General features: G+C 59.9%; 1 protein-coding gene across 1 annotated transcript in view; it reads right to left on the reverse strand.

Moving 5' to 3' along the window:
* The window catches only part of CUX2 (cut like homeobox 2), a 39,699-nt gene that overhangs the window by 12,826 nt on the left and 7,293 nt on the right, over window positions 1–19,580 (reverse strand). The window contains exons 2-7 of the mRNA XM_026058865.1: window positions 14,752–14,869; window positions 7,094–7,213; window positions 2,345–2,482; window positions 2,072–2,186; window positions 805–881; window positions 634–700 (exon numbers count right to left, since the gene is read on the reverse strand). Coding sequence (XP_025914650.1) covers window positions 634–700; window positions 805–881; window positions 2,072–2,186; window positions 2,345–2,482; window positions 7,094–7,213; window positions 14,752–14,869 — 635 coding nt within the window. The remainder of the gene's footprint in view (window positions 1–633; window positions 701–804; window positions 882–2,071; window positions 2,187–2,344; window positions 2,483–7,093; window positions 7,214–14,751; window positions 14,870–19,580) is intronic.

Genomic DNA, 19,580 nt, shown 5'->3' on the forward strand with positions numbered 1-19,580 from the left:
CCGCAAATCGCTTCAGCACGTGTCCGCTGCCCCGGGGAGCACCCAACGCGATGCACCCACGTGGCCGGAGCACCACCACGAGAGGTGCCCGCTGGTGACCCCGACCCAGGCGCGCGGGGACAGCGGGGCTTGGCCCAGAGGCAGCCGAGCGTTTTCCCCATCGCTGGTCTAGCTCTTGCCACATCAGCCCCAGAAGCAAACTCGGAGACGACGCCACGGGGCCGGGCGTGCTGGGGACGCCCGCTCTGTGCTGGCTGCTTTGGTGGGAGCTCTTAAATTAAGCACAGGGGAAAACCTCCAAACGGCACGTAACCGCCCGTCCCGAACGCAGGGAGCAGCCTGCACGGACTGGGCGCCCCCGAAGGCCACGCGAACCCGGCCGGGAGATGCAGCCGCCCTTGGCCACCAGCGACGGCRGGACGGGTCGGGAGGGAGATCTGCCCAGCGCGCGAGCCGGGACAGGGATCCCTGCGCGGGATGGGCCACGGCAGGGCTGCCGGCACCTGCCCAGCGTCCGCTCAAACTCCTGTCCTGGAGGACCAGCTCCTTCCCTTGGCAAACCGTGGGCCGGAGAAAGACCCCGGCTCGCTCAGSCAGGCCAGGATTTGGCTCCGCAGCAGAGCGGCGACTTACTTCGAGGCGGCTTCTTCGTCGTATTTACATCGCAGCTCGAGCAGCTCCGTCTGGGTCGCCTTCAGCGCTGGCCAGCGGGAAGAGCAAAGAGAGCGGGTGAGGAGGCGGCGGGCGCCGCGGGAGGCGGAGGGGCCGGCGCGCAGGGCTGCCCCGCGCCCGCGCTGCCCCTACCTGAATGCAGCACTTTGATCTTCTCCTCTGCTTCCCCCAGGCGAGCGGCCAAAGTGATCTGTGCTTCCTGCAGCCCCCTGCGAGCACAAGCGCATCAGAAGCTGCTCGCGCCCACGCGGGCGTCCCCCCCCCCAGGAGACGACGGCTCTTCCCCGGCCGGCGCGCGCCCACCCTCCGCCGCACTCGCTCGCCACCCAGTTTGCTATTTCCTCTCTTTTACCCCAATTAAAAGCCATCGCTCAGTGATGCTGGGGGAAACGCACAGTTATTGCAGCAGAGACGTTTTCACGCCATCGCTGTTGTCAAAGTTTCCATTAAAAGCCTTGATTTCAAGGGGTTTATAGCCCTGGCTGTAAAAACTCACTTCAGGCTGAAAACGGCACGTTGGATCGCAGCCCGGACGCAAATTTCTTAACAAAGGATTCATTAAGAAGAATTAAGAGGTGGAGGGAGAAAAGAGGAGAAACGGGAAGAGGGGAGCGAGCGCCACTGCTGCGGAGCCGGTGCGCGAAGCACCCACCCGCCACGCCGCCGACAGCCCTCCAGCGGCRTCCTCGGCTCCCCGGCACCCGCCGAGCCCCCGGCACTGGCCGTGCGGGGCTGCGGACACCCCGGTCCCCGCGCAGCATCGCCCCCGGGACAGGCCGGGGCGTTTCTGAGCTGGAAGGGAAGCGCGCACCGAGATCCCTCCGAGGGGGGATGGCAATCCACCCCCTCCTCTAATTAATTTGAGGGGGGGAAGCAATCAGGGAAAAGTTATTCTGCATTATTTATAGCTTGCACTTGCCAGGAACTTACTCGGAGAGATCTGCAATTTAGGCTTTAAAGATTCCTCGTTTGTTTACCGGTGCAGCGTGTTAACGAATAACAATGAAGCTCCATTAAACGCGCCACCGGGAAAGTCGGGAGCGTCGAAATTAAAAGGACGTTTAATGAGGTTCATCCGCCGACCTGGATTTAACTGATTTGTCCGAGCAAAACAGCGCGGCGGAGAAATCCGGCGAGGGGCCGGGGCCGCGGCTCGCTCGGCCCCCGCGTGGGGAGACCCCGGGGGCCGGCGCTGCCCTGGCCAGCCCGGCACGGACCCCGGACCCGTCCAGCCTCGGAGACGCCCGATAAACCCCGGCAAGCGAGGACGGGCAGACGGACGCTCTGAGCACCGAGACCGCCGCCAACGTACCAGCCAGGTTTCGAGGCAGGACGAGCAGCAGCTAAAATGACATTTACTTTCCGCTTTAAAGGCCCCTTTCCCCGACTACTCACGTACTTTTGCTTTTCTGCCTCATTTCTCTGCAACAAGGTTTCTGCGAAAAGTGCTTTGCTGTTGGTGCCCGCGAGGCCGCTTTCGTCCGCCGCGGCGAGCCCAGCCGGAGACGCTCCCTCTGTGGGGGGACGGAGCTCACGGAGGCGGCACGAGCCGGGGGGAACGGAGCAGCCCGGGGGCGAGGGGGCTGCCCAGACGCGGCCCCGAGCCCGCGCTCGCTCCGCCGCGGCGCGTTAGGGGAGCGCAGCCGGGCCGCGGCGCCCGCGCGGGAGCTACCTCGGGTGCCGACGGGCTCCRGGTGCTTCTTCCACGGGCGGCCGAGGTCCTTCGCGGGCGGGTTGGGCGGCTCGAGGCGCTGGAGCTGCTGCAGCCGGTCCTCCAAGCTCCGGGCGGCCTCCAGCACCGGCGCGGGGTCTGYGGGAGAGAGGACGGAGGCGGTGAGGGGCCGGGACGGGCGCCACCGGGCCCTCGCCCACCCTCCCGGCAGCTGCCTGGGCCAGGACCTGTGGCCACCCCAGGATGCCAGTGGCCACCGCAGGACTCTGGTGGCAGTGGTGGCTAGCCCGGGACCCTCACAGCGGCAACCACCCCATGACCTCCGTGGCGGTGGCCACTCTGGGACCTGCGCAGCGGCAGTGGCTGCCCTGGGACCCCTGTGGTGGTGGYGGCCAGCCCAGGACTCCAGYAGCYGCCCTGGGACCCATGCAGTGGTGGCCACCCTGGCAACCCAATGGCCACCCCGGGACCCTGGTGGCCACCTTGAGACCCCCGCGGCAGTGGCCACCTTGGGACCTGCACAGCGGTAGTGGCCACCCTGGGACCCCAGCAGCGGTGGTGGCCAGCCCAGGACTCCAGTGGCCACCCTGGGACCTGTGTGGTGGCGGCCACCCCGGCAACCCAGTGGCCACCCCAAGACCTTTGTGGCAGTGGCCACCCCAAGACCCTGGTGGCCACCGCAGGACTGCTGTGGCAGTGGCCACCTCGGGACCCCTGCAGCAGTGGCCACACGAGACTCCCACAGCCGTGGCCATCCCGAGATTCCGGTGGCCACTTCTAGACCACCGTGGCGGTGGCCAACCCGGGACCCCGGCGGCCAACCCGAGACCCCAGCAGCCGTGGCCACCTGGGGACCCCGGTGGCCACTTCAGGACCACCGTGGCGGTGGCCACCCCGAGACCCCTGCAGCCTCGGCCACTCCAGGACCCCGGTGGCCACCTCGGGACGCCGGTGGCCACGGCGGGGCGCAGACGAGGGGGGCGGCGCGGAGGTGAGCAGGTGCGCGCGGGGCCGCGCGCCTCCCCTCCGTCAGCGCTACGCCGTCCTTAGCCAGCGCCTGCTCAGCAGGGTGTGCCATTATGTCTCCCAGGGCTGATGTAATTATACATTGACATAATTAACCCAGCAAGCCCATTAAGCAGGCCAGCTAAAAATTCATCTATAATTATTTGTTGTGTGCATGCTAATGAGTCCATCTGCACTGCCATTGTACAACACGAACAAATTAATTTACAAGTCTGGATTTTTTAATAAGTTCAAGAAAATGCCTCCTATCGAGCCAGGTTAATATAGGTCTAGATTTTTTTTCTTTTTTTAAAAGAGGAGAGGAAAGAAAATAGAATCAAATTCTCCCGAGTCAAGAAGTTAGATAAACAGGGAAGTGGGACGGAGCTGGGCGCGCTGCTGTACGGCGCACGCTCGTGGCACGTGTCCAAGGGCGAAAAAAATAATAACTGTAATGGGGAAAAAAAAAGAACCGAACAACTGGCTGCCTCCGCGCCGGGCGGGAGGAAGGGGCAGCTCTTCCGCTAGGTAATTCCCAGGCGGAGGCCGGCGCGGAGCGGGCCAAAGGGCCGTGCCGGGGCTCCCGCTCGCCCCGTCCGGAGGTATCGTTTGGGGCGCTGGGGAACGACATAGGGGCGCCTTGGGAAAGAAGCATGGAGAGCGCCTGCTCCCGCTGGGGCTGGCATCTCCCAAAGCAGCGGGGCGGCGCGCGGCCCCTTCCCGAAGCACGCCGTAGGGAATAACACCCGTCGGCTTTCCGAGGGAGGCGACGGAGACCCCGGTGCATCTGGGAGCCGTGGGACACGGCCCCCTGCGGCTGCCCGTCCCGCTGAGCTGCAGGAAGGGACGGCCGGGAATGCTCTCCGCTCTTCCCGGGCTGGGTTCCCGGTGGCATCCAGGCTCGGAGGTGCATCGCGCTCCGATCCAGCCAGCCGCAGGGGCCGAAGAGCGTTGCAATCCCACGGTCCGGCCTGAAACTCCCAGCCCCGCGAAGGGTGGATGGCCGTTTCCCACACGCCGGCTAATTTCACAGCCGTTAACAACGTCAGTGACCACGCGAGCCCAGATAACGACACGGGTAATTAAGCCCGGCGCTCGGGGCGGCGGGGGCCGGGGGGGAGGCTCCCTCCGCGCATCCCGCCGGCCGCCCGCCCGCGGGGACAGGAGCCGGGCAGGTCCCCGAGGCGAGCGGCGCCGGCGCCTCCTCTCGCCTCCCTAACGAGAGAGACGGCGCAGGAGCGATAAAGCGCCGGGGGGGGGGATTTTTCGCGGGTCAGCATTTTCCCTCCTGCTTCCTCGAGCCGCRGCGCTGGCGCTGACACACAGCTGCCGTGTTCTCCCGCCGCTCCTCTCCCTTTGGAGCTGCTTATCCCGGGATGATATATTTCCAGAGCGGAGCTGGAAAGGCCTGCGAAAGGCTTCGCGAGCGCAGGCGGCGCGACGCCCATCCTTCGCCCCGGGTGCCGGCCGCGACGACGGCGATGCGGAAAGCCCAGCGGGGTTATTCTGACCGTGCCAGGGTGACGCGGTCCATCCCGTGGGAGAGGGGCTGGCGGCAGCCGGGTCGTCCCCCCCCCCCGGCGGCACTGGACCCCACAGGGCGACCCACAGCGTCGCCGACCGCCTGCGCGGCACCGCTCGGTCCCGAAGACCCGCGCRGGAAACAGCGGGTCTGCTGCAAAACGAACCCCCCGCCCAGGCTCCGGCATCGCTCTGCCTTATGCTCTCTCCCTCTCTCTCTCTMTATATTTATATAAAAGGTCTTGCCGCTAGCTGGCGATGTTGTACGTGCTTTTGGCGGCAGCGGTGGTGCGGGAGGGTCCCGGGGCAGCGGGACGCATCCCGGCTCGGCTGGGGGCGCGGGGAGCCGTCGCGGCACGCGGCACCCTCGACGGCAGCACCCGCATCCCGTCATCCGCCGCCGCTCCGCGCCTCCACCCGGCCCGGGAGCAGCGGGGGCCCTCAGTGGCCCCACGCCGCCGCGGCGCCTCTTGCGCCGCCCTGTCCCGACCTGCCGCAACCCGCCCGCCGGAGCCCTGTGAAACCCTCTGCGAGCCAAAGTCGGCCTTAAATCAAATCATCCCCAACGACGACGACATTAATTATGCTTTTAACACATTTTACTGCTCCCCCCCCCCTTCCCTTCGCGCCACATCTGTGTGAACAATATCCCAAAGATTTACGGTTTTCTCCCGTAATTACAGACACGCAGCCAGCTCACTTATCAAAATACTTGCTGAGCAATCAGGCTCCGTTGCAGGCGCTGCCAGAGATTTGTGTTGACAGCAGCCATTCAAAGCAGAAAATGTCGAATCAGGACTTATGCGGCGCTTCCGAAGTATTCCACCAAGAGTCTGCCCGTCGAGAGACGCACGGGCGCGCAACCGATGGGACAAACCGGCGGGAGGGAGGATCCGCAGCGAGGCAGGACGGGGACGAGCCGGGAGCGGGGAAGGGAGCGCGCGGGACGGACGGGAACCGCGGGAGCAAGGATGGGGAGAAGCAGAGAGCGTGTCGAGATTGCACCGGAGCAGCGCCGGGGCGTGCGTGCGTGTATCCGTGTGCGTGTGTGTATCCATGTGTGTATCTGTATGCGTGTGTGCACGTGTGCATGTGCATATCCGTGTGCATGTGTGTATCCGTGTGCATGTGCGTATCCGTGTGCATGTGCGTATCCACGTGCATGTGTGCGTGCACGTGTGTGTGCGTGCAGGGAGGGATCCCCGGGGAGGCTGTGAGGAGGGCGAGCGCGGGGAGGGGAGATAACCGGGTTCGGGGAGCCGAGCTGACATTTGGTTCTCGTAGCACAGGATAAAATTTAATGAGGACGAAAATACGTCTCCCTAATTCCCCTAAGAAATCATTAAAACATTTTGTTATTCCTAAATGTCTGGAAAATGAATTAGTGGCCCTGCAGGAGCCCTTCTGTGCATCTTCAGCAGTCTGCAGCTCTCCGTGCTCAGCCGTGCTGCCGCGGGCCGTGCCGTGCCGTGCCGTGCCGTGGGCCAAGCGGAGCCAGCGCTCTCCGGCTGCCCACTCCGCGCTCGGCTTGGGGCAGCGCGGGGCCCAGTGCCGGCGGAACGGCGAGCGGCTTGGGGGCGGCTTCACGGGGAGCCCGGAGCCGAGGGAACCGCCGCTACGCCGGCTCCGACCCCCTCGCCGGCCGCCCCGCGCCGGTCCTGTCTCTTATCCTGCAAAGAAGGAGCAGCGGGGCCGCGGTTTCGGCGGGGCGAGCCGAGAGCCGCCCGCGGCGCGGGACGTCCTGCCACGCGCACGAAGCGAGGGACGCCGGACGCCAGCCACGTCCGGCGCCGCGTCGGGAGCCGCGCCGCAGGACGGAGCTCAGCCGCTTCAGTTAACTTACCGTCGAAAAGACAAGTGGGGAGAGCTGCAGCGCTACTACAAGGGCTGAGCAAATGTATTCCTTTCCTAACGTCAAGATGCATTTGGCTCAGGGGCTGAAACACAGCGACGGCAAAAGACGTTTCCACTCGTCCGTTCGGCTGGTGTTTCCAGAGCGACATGCAAGGGGCAGCGTCGGCGATGCCAGCTCCGGCGCCGGAGGCAGGGCCGGGCCGCGGAGGCGATGCGAGCGGGCTGGGGCGCTGGGCGGAGGCGGCCGGGACGGCGGGAGACGCTGCGCTTCTCGCTCCTCGGCGGCTCCGGTCTGGCCGCTAGCTGGGTGGCAGCGGCGGCGGCGGGAAGCTATTCGCTACGGAGCCGAGACGCCGCCGCGTTCCTTACCTGGAGCTGCGATTAATTGCTTGCAAACGGTCAGGAAAGCCGTCTCAGCCTCCTTGCTCCTTGTGCTAAGTGCAATCACCTGCAGGGAGAGGAGAACAGGAGGTGAGGAGAGGGGACGCGCTCGGCGGGGGGAACCAGGGCGGGCGGCTGCCGCGTGCCCTGCGACGCCGGGATGGGGGACGGGACACGGCAGGACGGGAGGCTCCCGAGCCGAACCAACGAGCCTCACTTTGCCGACACTCCGGGCTCATGGAAACGCTCTGCCGGAGAGCGGCACATGCACTTCGGGGCTCCCCCATCTCCCGCCCACGATCCATCCGATCGCCAGCCCTGCTTTCACACCGCGGGGACCAGAGCATGAGGCCAGTGCCATTTCCCAGGCGGAAGYACCTCTGGCTGTAGGCCCGGGATGGGAGACGTGGGGCGGGTGGGCGGTGCTCCCGCGGGAAGCGCCGAGCCGGGTGGCCGCTCCGTGCCCAGCGCAGCGGCACGCGCTGCCTTCGGCTACGCTCCCAGCGCTATTGCAATGTCACGCCAGCCTAAATCATTGATGCGCTCTGAGCAAATGAAAATTATAATTTAATGCCGGCGCTTAAATAAGAAATAAGAATTTGGCCTCTTATTGGGCTTGCTGGGCTGGAGCCGGCTCCCGGGGTGGCCAGCGGCGGGGACGCCCGCGCCACGCCGGGTACGCCTGCCGGCCGCCCCCACCTGCTCGCGCGCCCTCCCGCCGCCGGGGCCGCGGCGCTAACGGCACGACGGCACGGCCGCCCGCCGCGCGGCCATCCAACATTCATGAGCATGAATCATTTACTGCCATTAATTTTTCAGCGCGCGCCGACGCGTCCGGGCGGGGATTTCCCCCCGCCGGACTCCAGCGCTTTGGCTCGCCGAGTTTCCCGCTCCCAGCTCCCATGCTCGGCGCAGCGGGACGCGGACGGGGCGACGGCGCAGGCTGCCGGACACCCTATTAGCAACGGTGCAATAGTCAATTAAGCCAAGCTGAAGCTGCTGACGGGCTAATCACCAAGCAAAGTCCGAACTCGGGGCTCCGGGGCAGCTCACGCAGCCTCGCCCAGGCGCCTTCTCCCACCTTCCTCCTCCTCCTCCTCCTCCTCCTCCTCCTCCTCACTAGGGAAGCTTCCAACGCTCGGCGCAAGGCTGAATTTAAATTGCTTGTCATTCAAAACAAAAGCAAACCGCTCATTTGTAATTCAGCAGCCACCTGAGCAAACTGCCTGCTCCTTCCCCGCTCACAGGCACCGGAGCACAAAGATCATTTTTCTATTGTTAAAATTGCRTAAGTCCGGCTTTTTTTCAGCATCTGATACACAAACCTCCTTTCTCGCCGYCGTGCTGCCAGCAGAGGGGGGATTTGGGGGCTCTCTGCAGCGTTCCCCCAAAACCACTTGGCTTCGGGGCGCTTTAAAAAATAGCAATCACAAAGGCACCGAGGGAGCGCAAAGGCCCCGGGAAWGCGAGCGGCGGCCCCGGGCCCCGGCTGGGCGTTTTAGCAGGGCAGCGCCGTCCCCGGCACCTTCCCCCGCCGCTTCGGCTTCGGCTGGGAAGCCCCGACGGAGGGCAAGGGGGGTTCAGGCGTGCGAGGGGTGCCGCGACGCTTCAGCAGCGCAACGCGCTCCCCGCAAGGCCTTTCCCATCCCGGGATGGCAGTTCTCCGTCAGGAACGTTTATGCTTCCGGGGCAGTTTGCCGGTGACAAGAAAACCGGCTACGTTAAAAAGGCTCTCAAAGACTTTGCTCATCCCGAATTACAGCGTCTCGCTGCATCTCAGGTCGGGTTTCTTCCTTAAAACTATCGCCCGCAGGCAAAGCTGCAACCGGAGCGCTGGTCCAGACCCCCCGACCTGCCCGAAACGCYCGAAAAACGTCCAAAAGCAACGCTTGGAGCTTTTCCGGGGAAACCTCCCGTTCTGGTTGAAGCCATTGGTTAAACTCCCGCGAACATTCACGGCTCAACTTCATCGACCAGCAGCCGCCGGCCCCTGGCTCCCGGGCGCGGGAAAGAGCGGCACACTGGGGCCACCAAAGACGCGCTCGGCACTTCGCCGCGCCGGCGGCAGCGACGCAACGCGACGGGCCCGAGGCCGCTGCTTCACCCGCCTTCTTCCAAAAAAGAGAGAGAAAGGAGAAAAAGCCGGGAGCGGGGGGCTAGACGTCGCCGCGAGCCCGAGCGCGAGCCCTCTCCGGCGCTAAGCACGCCGCGGGTTTAACGAAGCCCCCGCGTGCCCCGAGCGCGCTTGCCGAAGCCGCCGCGCAGCGCGGGGCCCCGCTCGGCCTCGCCGCCGCCGCCGCCTGCCCCGCGGCATTAATTTCCCCTTCGTTTCCCGCTCGCCTCCGCGGCACGCGCCGGCTCAAGGTGAGAAGCCGCCCCAGCGCCGGAGCCGCTCGGCTTGATGAATTGCATTTACGCGCCGGGTCTTTTTCATGGCTGGTGACTTTCCAGCAAAGCAATTATCACTGTAGAATGTGTAATAGCCTAATTAATTACTATTGTCAGGCTGGCCTCTGTGCCGTGATTATACCTTCCGAAGCCAACTTTTTAAACATTTGGAAGCAGAAATATTATTATAATTGACTGACAAAATGGCAAAACTCCCCAGGCTCGGCGGAGCGCCCTCCCCGCGCCGCGAGCGCACGGCACCGAGCGCCCGTCTGAGCGTCTCCTTCTCCAAAGACGCGGRATTTGCATCGCACCGGGGCGAGTTTATTCTTACATACGCGAGATCAAGTGCAGGATAAGTAGTCGGTTATTTCCATCTAAATACTCGTGGCAGTAAAACACAAATGAGCTCTTTTTAAAAGAAGAGGAACAGCTGTCAAGGGAGAAAGCGGCAGCAGAGACCCCAAATGTTAAAGAAAACTGATGAAAAAAATAACTGATGAGAAAAAACCCTCAAATCTTTGCTATTTTCCTCTCTTTTTGCTGATGTGTAAAGAAGTCTGGGAGGAAAGGAGAAGAATGGGAGAGCTGGAGGAGCAGCCGGCGGCGGCTCCATCCCGGCGTGCTGGCCGGGGTTGAAGGTGGATCGCTCCAAGCAGCTCCCGGGGCGGAAAAGTGGCCGCTTCCCCCCGGGCCGGGTGGCACCTGGGGGCAGCCGCYGGGAGAGACATCCCTAAATGTTTTCCGGAGAAACATTCCTCGGGTTTGCAAATCCGGGCTATTTAAAAGCTCGCACACACTCGGACACGGAGCTGCCGGGCTACGGAGCGGCCGCGTTGGAGCGCCGCCAGCCCCGGCCGCGCGCCCCCRCGCTCCCCAAGTCCATTCCTCTGCGGGCGGAACGCTTACACCGCTCGCACAAGGCCAGAAAGCAATTCGTGTCAAAAAGATCAATAATATAAAAATAAAGCACGAGAATTCTAGTTAAAGGGAACGTCGTATAAATATGTTGTTCACGTTCGTGATTCTAAGACTTAAAAAAAAAAAAAAAGTATGAATCAATACGGTTCTTTAGATGATGTTATTTCTAATGAGAAATATACCAAGGCTGCTGCAAATAACTGCTAAACTGAGGGAAAAAAAATGCATTAATAATTTACTTTATAAAGCACATGATCCTGAATGAGAGAAAATTGCTGCTAGTCCTTAATTTTGTTGTAATACTTCCTGACGAGTTCAACGATGCTTTGGCAAAGCTCCTGACGCCGGAGTCAAAGGATGCTAAGCTCAGGAGATTTTTTTTTCCTTTCTTTTCGCTTTTTTCCGGGTGCTGCCACTTCCCCGGCCACCAAAACCCCCTCGACCTTACGCTGGGGCGCAGCAACCGCGGGTAACCGCGTCCTGAAGCCCCGGCGTCCCCGTAAACCGCCGCGGCTCCGGGTCGGGGAATTTGCTGCGGCAAGTCAAAGCGCCAACGGAAAAGCAGCGCCGCTCGGCCGCCTCCGCGACGCCTCCCTCGCCGAGCGCCGCCGCCGCCGGCAGGGAACCGGTTTCGCCTCTCGTATTTACTGATTTGAGCTTTTTGGGACGCTCGCAAAGCGCGAGGACGCGTCGCCCGAGGGCAGCAAACGGGCGCCACCACCTGCGGCTGCAACCTGTATTTGCCACGGAGCGAGCGGGGAAAACAGCCCGAGCCGATTTCACCATTTTTACCACCATAAGTTTTTTTGTTTTTTTTTTTTAACTGACAGGTTCAGGCTTTTTTTTTCCCCCCTTAATTTATTTTTTCAGTGCGTTTACTGACAGTTGGCAACTGTAAACCATCTGGTAGCGATGCGCCCGCTGAAAGGGAGGGAGGGAGGGAGGGAGGGAAGCGCGGGCGGCTTCCCGGAGCAGCCGATTTCGGGTGGCCAGCGTGGGAAAGGGCCGGGCCGGGCCGCGGGAGCCGCTCCGGCTTCGCGCCCGCAAAGCGGCGCGAGCAACCAGCAGAGAGGATAAGGAGCCACCGCAACGCCAGGATGAGTTTTGGGCTGGATGCTCCAGCACAGAAGAAAAATCATTAAACCCGATGTTTCCCTAGAACAGATCCGCTCGGATGCCGCAAGAGCTCCCGGGCTCGGGGCGGCGCGGTCTGTGCCGCGTTCCCCCCGCGCGCCTGGCAGCGCGGCCGGCCCCGGGGCCGCCCCGGCGGCAGCGCAGGGCTTCACCTCCAATTTAGCGTAACAAAACTTTTAATTTAGATGTTTTCATCTATCTATCAGAGTAAAAGGAAAAAAAAAATAAGTTTAAAATAATGACTGTAATAAATGAAGGTAATTAATTGTAGTTTGTTCCTTTACTGTCTAGTCAGCTTAATTTTACCTTTTCATCTAATAATGAGAAAATAATTTTTGTGCTCTGAGGGTTAATGATATGTAACTGCAAGAGCTGCTAATTGCATGTTGCAAACTATTCATCAAAATCCCCATCTGCGCTACTTGATTATGTTTGCTAAATTATTGCTTTGAATTATCTTTCATAAAGCAACTTTTGTAATTAGCAGGGCTTTCGCTTTGCTCTTTTCTCTGTGCGCAAGGATATTCAAACTTTGGCCATTTCAAGCTGTTGCCATTAAACTGCCATCGCGGGCAGCTTTTTGTGATTCTCCGCCAGAGAAATAAACTGCCCTTTATCTAATCAGGACGAAAAACAAAAGCTGTTTTTATTCTCAGCGGGTACAATTTCTTCCTTTCTTCACTCTCCCTCCTGGCCCCAATCCCCCCCCTCTTCCCAAGGAAAGAAATTACATATGAAGGCTACGGGAGCCTAAATGTACACGAGCTCCTTACGGAAACGGCAAGCCGAAACAACGAGAAAAGCCCATCCGCCACAGCACAGGTTAATATTTCAAGATGATTTTTTTTTTCTCCCCGCTTCCCATTTACAAGAAGGAATRGAGGGGGAACTCTCGCCATCCATCACCGCGTTTTTATGGGCTCCTTCCCATGACTCGGATGATGTAGCGCTATATTCTCCCTGGTAAATATTCATGGGGAGCGCAGCGGAAAGCATGGCTTAAAAAAAAAGAAAAGAAGTAAAAAAGAAAAAAGAAAAAAAACAAGAAAAAAGAAAAAAAGAAAAGAAAAAAAAGAAGAAAAAAGAAAAAAAAAGAAGAAAAAAAGAAAAAGGAGGAGGAAAGCAAGAGGAAAGGGCCCCAGCGGCTGGCCAGGGCGGCACGGCAGGGGCTGGGGAGCAGCGCGGGGCGTCCCACGGCGTCGAGCCCGCGCGGGATCCCGGCCAGGCTGGCAAGGCCGGAGGTGCCGCCGCGGGAAGCGCCAGGCAGATCCATGCGGGTCGCCCTCGCCGCCCCTCCGCCCCTGCTCCCGAGTGGCAGGGGCCGCGCTAGCCGGGGCTGCAGCCCCCAAGGAGCTGGAGCTCAGCTCCTCTCGCTGGACACGCGCCCGGAGATCCTGCCGGGATGGGGCAGAAGGGTGCAAATCTCCCCCCGGCAGGCTAAGGAGTGAAATCCCTCCTGCCCCCAGCCAGCACCCAAACAGCGGCTGCCCGGGCCCGAAGCAGCCGAGAAACCTCAACTCAAGAGAGCGGAATTCACTTTTTGGCCTAAATCCCCCCAGAGCTCCTGTGAAAAAAGCCTGGAGGGGAGGAAGGCAGCGCAGGCGGCAACGGAGACGCCGCCGGGCCAGGAATCGCATCCCCGTCTCACCGCCACCAACGTCAATCCCGAGCCGCCTCGCTGCAAGGACTGGCTGCGGCTCCCGAAAGCGCCTAGCTCTCATCCCCGGAGCGGATCTAATGAAGACTATCGGAAAAAATGCAGTATTTAAAAGACTGAAAATGTATTCCTATTGTTATCACTCTCTTTTATGTGTTTATGCACAGTGCATGGGAATGAATCAATACTGGATTGCCCTATAAATAAATGAGCATATCAGTAAACTGAGTAATAAAATGAAGTGATGAAAAATATGGAAATCAGTCGCATTTGTGTAAATCCAGTTATTGTTTACTTTAATATTTCCTTATGCAGTTACGTAGCTCCAAAGAGACAGATTTAAAATAAGGTAATGCGCAGCAGATGACAGATTCTAATGTGTCGCTGCCGGCAAGCTCCGAGTACCTACATCTCTCTGGGGGTTTCAACCTAAGCACATTAGAGGAACGCAGAAAGCAACCCCCAGAAGAGAGAGCATTAAAAAAAAAAAAAAAGGAAGGAAAATAAAAAAAAAACAGGGGGAGAAGAGGCATCCTGAAGCGCAATGCATCTCTGGCACYGCCGTGCTTCTGCGGGGATGCTGCTCTTGGGGCTCCAGGGAGCAAAAGCGACGTGTCCAAACCCCTGCCGAGCCCCTTCGGGCGACCCGGCGAGGACCAAGGCGCTAACGCAGTGGTAGACGAGCCCTCGGAAGACTCGAGCCGCGCGGCCGAGGGTGGGCCGGGCTCGCGGGGACGCCGGCCGGCCGGCACGGCGCGCGGGGCTCGCGGCGCGCACCCACCCTCCGCGGCGGATCCGGTGCCCTCGGCCGGTGCCGGCGGGCGCCAAGGAGCACGGCTCTGCCCGCGGCGGCACCGCGGCCCCGTCGGCAGGGCCGGCTCCAAGCGCGGCCCGGGAGCTCTGCTCCTCGGGGATGGCGAAGCCGCGACGCCCCGCGGGAGCCGGCTGCTCGGCGGCGGCGGCCCCTGCCCGGCTCTTCCCCCTCCGACGCTTTTGTTTTGCCTCCCCGCCGCAGCAGCAGGCGGGAGCAACTGGGCCTGGCAGAAAACAACGCGAGCGAGCAGCCAGCCAGCCAAGCAGGCTCCGCGGGAACCTATTCCGGAGTTGCTCTTTTATTTTAGTTTTATTTTTTTCTCCTCCTAATTTTTGAAAAACGCATCTACCCCCATCTGGGCTGCGATCCGGGCGCCGGGATCTCGGAGCCGAACGCTCGACGCTCGCTTTTTTTTTTTTTTTATAAACGCCTCGAGACCCAGCGTTTTCGCCCTCGCTCCCGGCGCCGCGAGGTCTCATCCAGGCCGGTGCCGGGCACCTCCCGGGAGCAAGCGCTCAACCCCTGCCAGGATCAGGCGCTTCCAGTACAAAGCAGCCGCCGGAGGCCGCGCGGGAAAGGAATAAGAATACCCCAAGGTTAGGACCTATAATTTGTCTTTGTGGCTAATTAGCTTCCTTTCTTGTTAGTCACTTACGTCTACAGCGCTCAAAATCTAGTTTCGACGGAGGAAAATGCGCCGTCCCACCGAGTTAATTCTATCACAGCAAATACACTGTACCTCAGGTACATTTTTCTTAAATTCCCAGCTGAGTTCAATTAAATGTTTATGAGAACGTTCGCTTTCCTCCTGCCGCGCAGCCGGCTCAGAAGCGGCAGAATCGAGCTCCTCCTGGAACAAAACAAAAACAAAAGGGAAAAAAAAAGAAACGGGGCGGAAAAAAAGGGAGGTTTAGGAGCATTTGTTTTTAGAATTGTACAAATATAATTCCCCCAGAATGATTTCTCTCTGCTGCGCGCAGCCAAGGCGCGTTAGCAATATTGACAAGGGGGTTTATATGAATAATTGAAGAAACTATGTATTCAACGCAAAAGCAAAGCAAAGCAAAGCCAAGAGGGTTGTTGAGATAATCAGGAGCTCGCTAATCAATATTCCGCTCTCCCCCCACCCCACCCTCCTCCTCGCTTTTCCAAAAGGAGCAGTGACATAAGCTCATCAGTAACTGTAAAAAAACATCACACTCGGAGTGTCAAAATAGTCAAGTACAGCATATTGTATTGCCAGATTTTGTTCTAAGTCCACTTGGTTGCCAGATTACATATATCAGCAGGGAGGGAAGCAGTCCAACTATGACTTACTTGCACTTAAGTGTTCATAAATAAGATTTTTAAGATATATATGGCTTTTTAATTTCGGCAGAATTTGAAAAAACGAAGGCGCCGATACTAAGCAAACTGACCTTTTTGCGCGGCCCCCAGTAAATCAGGCRCAGCTCACTCCCAGCGCAGGGAAAGGCTGCTCTAAGGAGTTCGGGATTGGGGCTGGGGCGGCGCGGGAACGGCCGAACCCGGGCGCGCGCCCGGGCCGAACCGCGCAGCAGACGCAGCGTTCGCCGAGCGGGTTTGATGGAGGAGGGGGAAAAAAGGGGAAAAACCCGCCGAAGCCAGCAGAGAGGTGCATCCCGCCCGGGCGCGATCCGGGATGCTCCCGCGCCCGGCCCCGCTCCAGCTGCTCCCTCCCCGGCGTTTCCACCCCGGGCCCGAAGACGGCAACCCACGGCAATTATCCGCCTTGTATCGCAGCGCGAACATCTGTAAAAAATTTATGCCGGCGCCATAAAAACGTGGCAAAACGGAGAGGCCTTTGTCTGATGGAGAGATACGGCACGAGCGCCTATTCCAGCCGGGAAAACCTCATTAGGATTTATCTGCGAACACAGAGCCTAATTACTGCCCCTCGGTCCGCGGCGGCAGACTCGAACCAGAAAATCTAAGGGYGGCGGGTGGGGGGAACGCTATTAATTGCTTTTTGATAAATTGGCCGCCTCGCCGTGGCGAGGAGCCCGGGCCGCCGCGAGCGTCCCCGCCGCGACGCCGGCCCCGGGAACGAGGAGGTTTAAGGCAAACGGGGGCAGCCAGACGCGGAGGGCAGAGGCTTCCCCTCGGCTCGCCCGTGCCCGGGGCCGCCCGGGCGCATCGCCCCCGCGGGAGGACGCGGGCACCGCTCGCCGGGGCGCTCGGCGGGCGGCTTACAGGGGCCATCAATCATTTCCTACGTATTATGTAAATGCGCCAGGCTAAAGATGTATGGAGTCAATTATCAGGGGTCACTGCTGGGCGTAACATTCGCACAGGGAAGCTCTCGGGCTCAAATGAATTGGTGAGAGATTGCGAGCTTACTGCCTTTTATTGGACAATATAAATATTTCACTTATATATATATATAAAAAAAAATAGTTTCATCTGCCTTCTCGCCAGTACAAGTCCTGTGTGGATACAGAGAAGCAGGGAGTGAAAAACGGCTGTCAGCATCTTTCTAACCGCCCTGCGGCGCCTTGCAGGCACGCGGGTTGCAAAGCGGGTGTTACCGCGGGCGTCACGCCGGCGCCTCCCGGACCCGGCGCCCAACGAACCGCCAGCCTCGCTCGCGGGCGTCTCGTCCCCGTCGTCGCCTCCCGCGAGCGCCGCTCCGGCTCCTCCGTCCGGCCCGCGCCAGGAATTGATCCCGGAAAATGCACTGTCCTGACAGTTTTCCCCGACTCGTCCTGCCGTTAGCGTATCCATCCTCATTTGCAGACTCGTGCGCCGGCATAGGACGCTCTTATTTCATGTTTGCCAATATATCAAACCCTTCCCCGCTACAATAAAACGGGAGAAAGGAAAAAATAAAAAGCCTTTAGGAATCGATACCCCTTTCTATCTCTCTACCTATATTTTATTAAAAACTTTAGCATCAATATTAATGTTTAAATCCTCGCCGAGCTGAGTTTAATTACCTGTAAACCGCAGCCCCAGCTATGCGGACCCTGCTTCCCGCCGCAGCAAATAAAAGCGCCGAGGAGAAGCACTTCACCGACGCGCCAGGGCCGCCCCGGCACGCCGCAGGTTTCGGGGGCGTACGGTTATTTTTGGCTATTTTCGCTATCTTTTCCAAAGGAGCGAGCAGGAGCCCCCCCTGCTGCTAGAGGCTCCCCCTAGGAGCGGCTGAAAGGGGCGAGGMGAAGCGGCTCACGCGACGGCCCGGCAAAGCCGAGCGCCCGCTCTCGGAGGCGGCGTTCCCTTTACCGGCACGTTTTAAGGAKCAGCAGCAGCTCCGGCCACCCAGGCCGAGGGAAGCCAGGAGCCGAGCTGGAGCGATGCTGCCCCGCACGACCACCAGCCCCGGGAAGGGGCCAAAGGAAGTGGGTACACGGGAGAGGCACCAGGGAAGAGGAAAGCTGGGATCTGGGAGAGAAAGCGATTCATAAATATAAAATACCTGGGGCTCTTGCTGCCGAGGTATCCGTTTTTGGATGCTATGTGAATCATAACGTGGGGGGGACTAGGGAGAATTGCTTGAATTGAATCCATCCGCGTGGCAGGACCAGGAATAAATACCTGGCGTGGGAATCGCTGCGATGCTGGCGGATTCCCGCGGAGCAGAGGGCCAGGAATGGCCGTGCCRAGGGGAAAAGGCACAAACGGGGCTAACTCAGAGCTGTCCTCTCCCCCGGCCCTGCGAAGGGGAGAACTGCTGGACGGGGTCTCGCTCGCCCGTACAAGACGTGCAGCCTCGCAGCTCTGGCAGGCTGCAGCTCCAAACTCCGCACTTCTCCTTTGCCCGACGCGCCTAAAAGCAGCAGGAAAAGCTCGTGCTCCAGAGCCTGATGCGTCCCACGCAGCCGTAAACCCTGGCGGGTCCCAAAGAGCCGCGCTGGCCACGGCACGTCCGCGCACGGACCCCTCCTTTGGCTGCTAGCGGACGGCGGAGCATCGCGGGTTTGCACCGGGCGTTTCAGCCGGGGCTCGGCTGCAGCCACGGCTTGGATCTGGTCTGGGCATTGCTGAGCTCGCCTGGGAAAAAAGCGCGGCCCGGGCGCACGCCGCGCTTCGTCCCTCTGCTGCCGCCGCTCTCCGCAGGGTCGTGCCCCGCCGCCGGTTGGGACACCGCGCAGCCGGCACGCTCCACTCGGCCGGGCCCAGCCGGAGCCGCGCGAGCTCCTAATCTAAAATGGAATCGGGGTTTACGGCGCTTTATCAAAGCGGCTGTAATGGGATCTCCACGAGGGCAGAGATTCGAGACGCGCGTTAGACTTCCATTCCCAGGCAGATATGAAAAGGCTGCATTAAAAAAATATATATACACACACATATACACATGCTTCGAGCAATGCTATCTGATGCACAGTATCGGTGGCCGCTCGCGAGCGGCTCAACAGCTCCCGCTACCCTGATATTTTGCTGCCCCGGTCGCCACCCCGCGAACGCGCCGGGAGGCCCGAGCGGGACGGGGATGCCGGCGCGGGAAGGCCGCTCGGGATGAGGATGGAGCCCGGCCCCGCGCCGCCGAGCCGCCCGGCCCCTCTCCCGCGAGCTCCGCGGCGGCGGCGGTGACGGCAGCGCTCGAGGGCTACGCTTCCAGAGCCATATTCATTACCATATTCATTCAGTGTTTATCTCGCAGATGTACGGATCCGTTACAATGGGGAGAAAAGAGGACTCGGAATTTGTTCTCAAAAGATATTCAAATTAGTTAATCAAGAGTCCTTTTATTACGTGTCTCATGTACCAGCAGCAACTATCCATCGAGATAAATGATCAGCTGCTAATAACTGATTACATCGCAGCAAGTGTTTTCTTATCCCTATTACCACCATGTTTAAAGACATTTTATAAATTTCTAATTATTGTAAATTGTTTCGCCTTTTAAAAACATCTTCCCATAGTCATCAGCTGTCAATTTTTTTTTTTTTCTCCCCTTGAAAAATCCCTCTCCCGCTCGCTATCTGAAACGAGCCAGCGGGGACGATGCTCCCTGTGCGGGCGGGCGGCCGGGGCAGTGGCAGCAGCTCCGCGCGGTCCGAGGGCGCTGCAAACCCGAGCCCGGGCTATGCCRACCGCGCACCGCGGGCGAATCCGTCTCCACGAGCACTTGGCCCCCTGCGGAAAATGGAAATCCGACCCGGGCCACGCGGCGCCAGCGACGCTTTGGGAAGCATCCTGGCCTGGAACCAGCAAGAAAAATAAAAGCAGCYATAAGATTATCCTCCGCGGGTGGCGCTGCCTGGAACCGTGATGCATCCTGACAAGGCGCCRCGTGCTGGTACGGGCCATTTTCCCGGGAAGGATTCGCTGTCCAGTGAACCAAGAAGAAATAAATAAAACAGCAGTATATAATATGGCTCTTGACAACTGCAAGACATCCGTTCCTAAAGACGCTGGCACCTAAGGTCAGAGCCGTGCTTAGGAGAGTGCTAAATAAGATCCCRCTTTGTTTCTGCATATTTTACAGATGAAAGCTGCTCTGCTTTGACAGAAATAGTTAAGAGGGTTCAAAGCCAGCGAGGACTCTAAATCGGCGCCCAGCAGCCAAGCAGCCGGTCCAAACCATTGCCGGGCTCCCA

Source organism: Apteryx rowi, unplaced genomic scaffold (genome assembly GCF_003343035.1).
Source record: "Apteryx rowi isolate R43461 unplaced genomic scaffold, aptRow1 scaffold_15, whole genome shotgun sequence".
NCBI classification, from domain to species: Eukaryota; Metazoa; Chordata; class Aves; order Apterygiformes; family Apterygidae; genus Apteryx; species Apteryx rowi.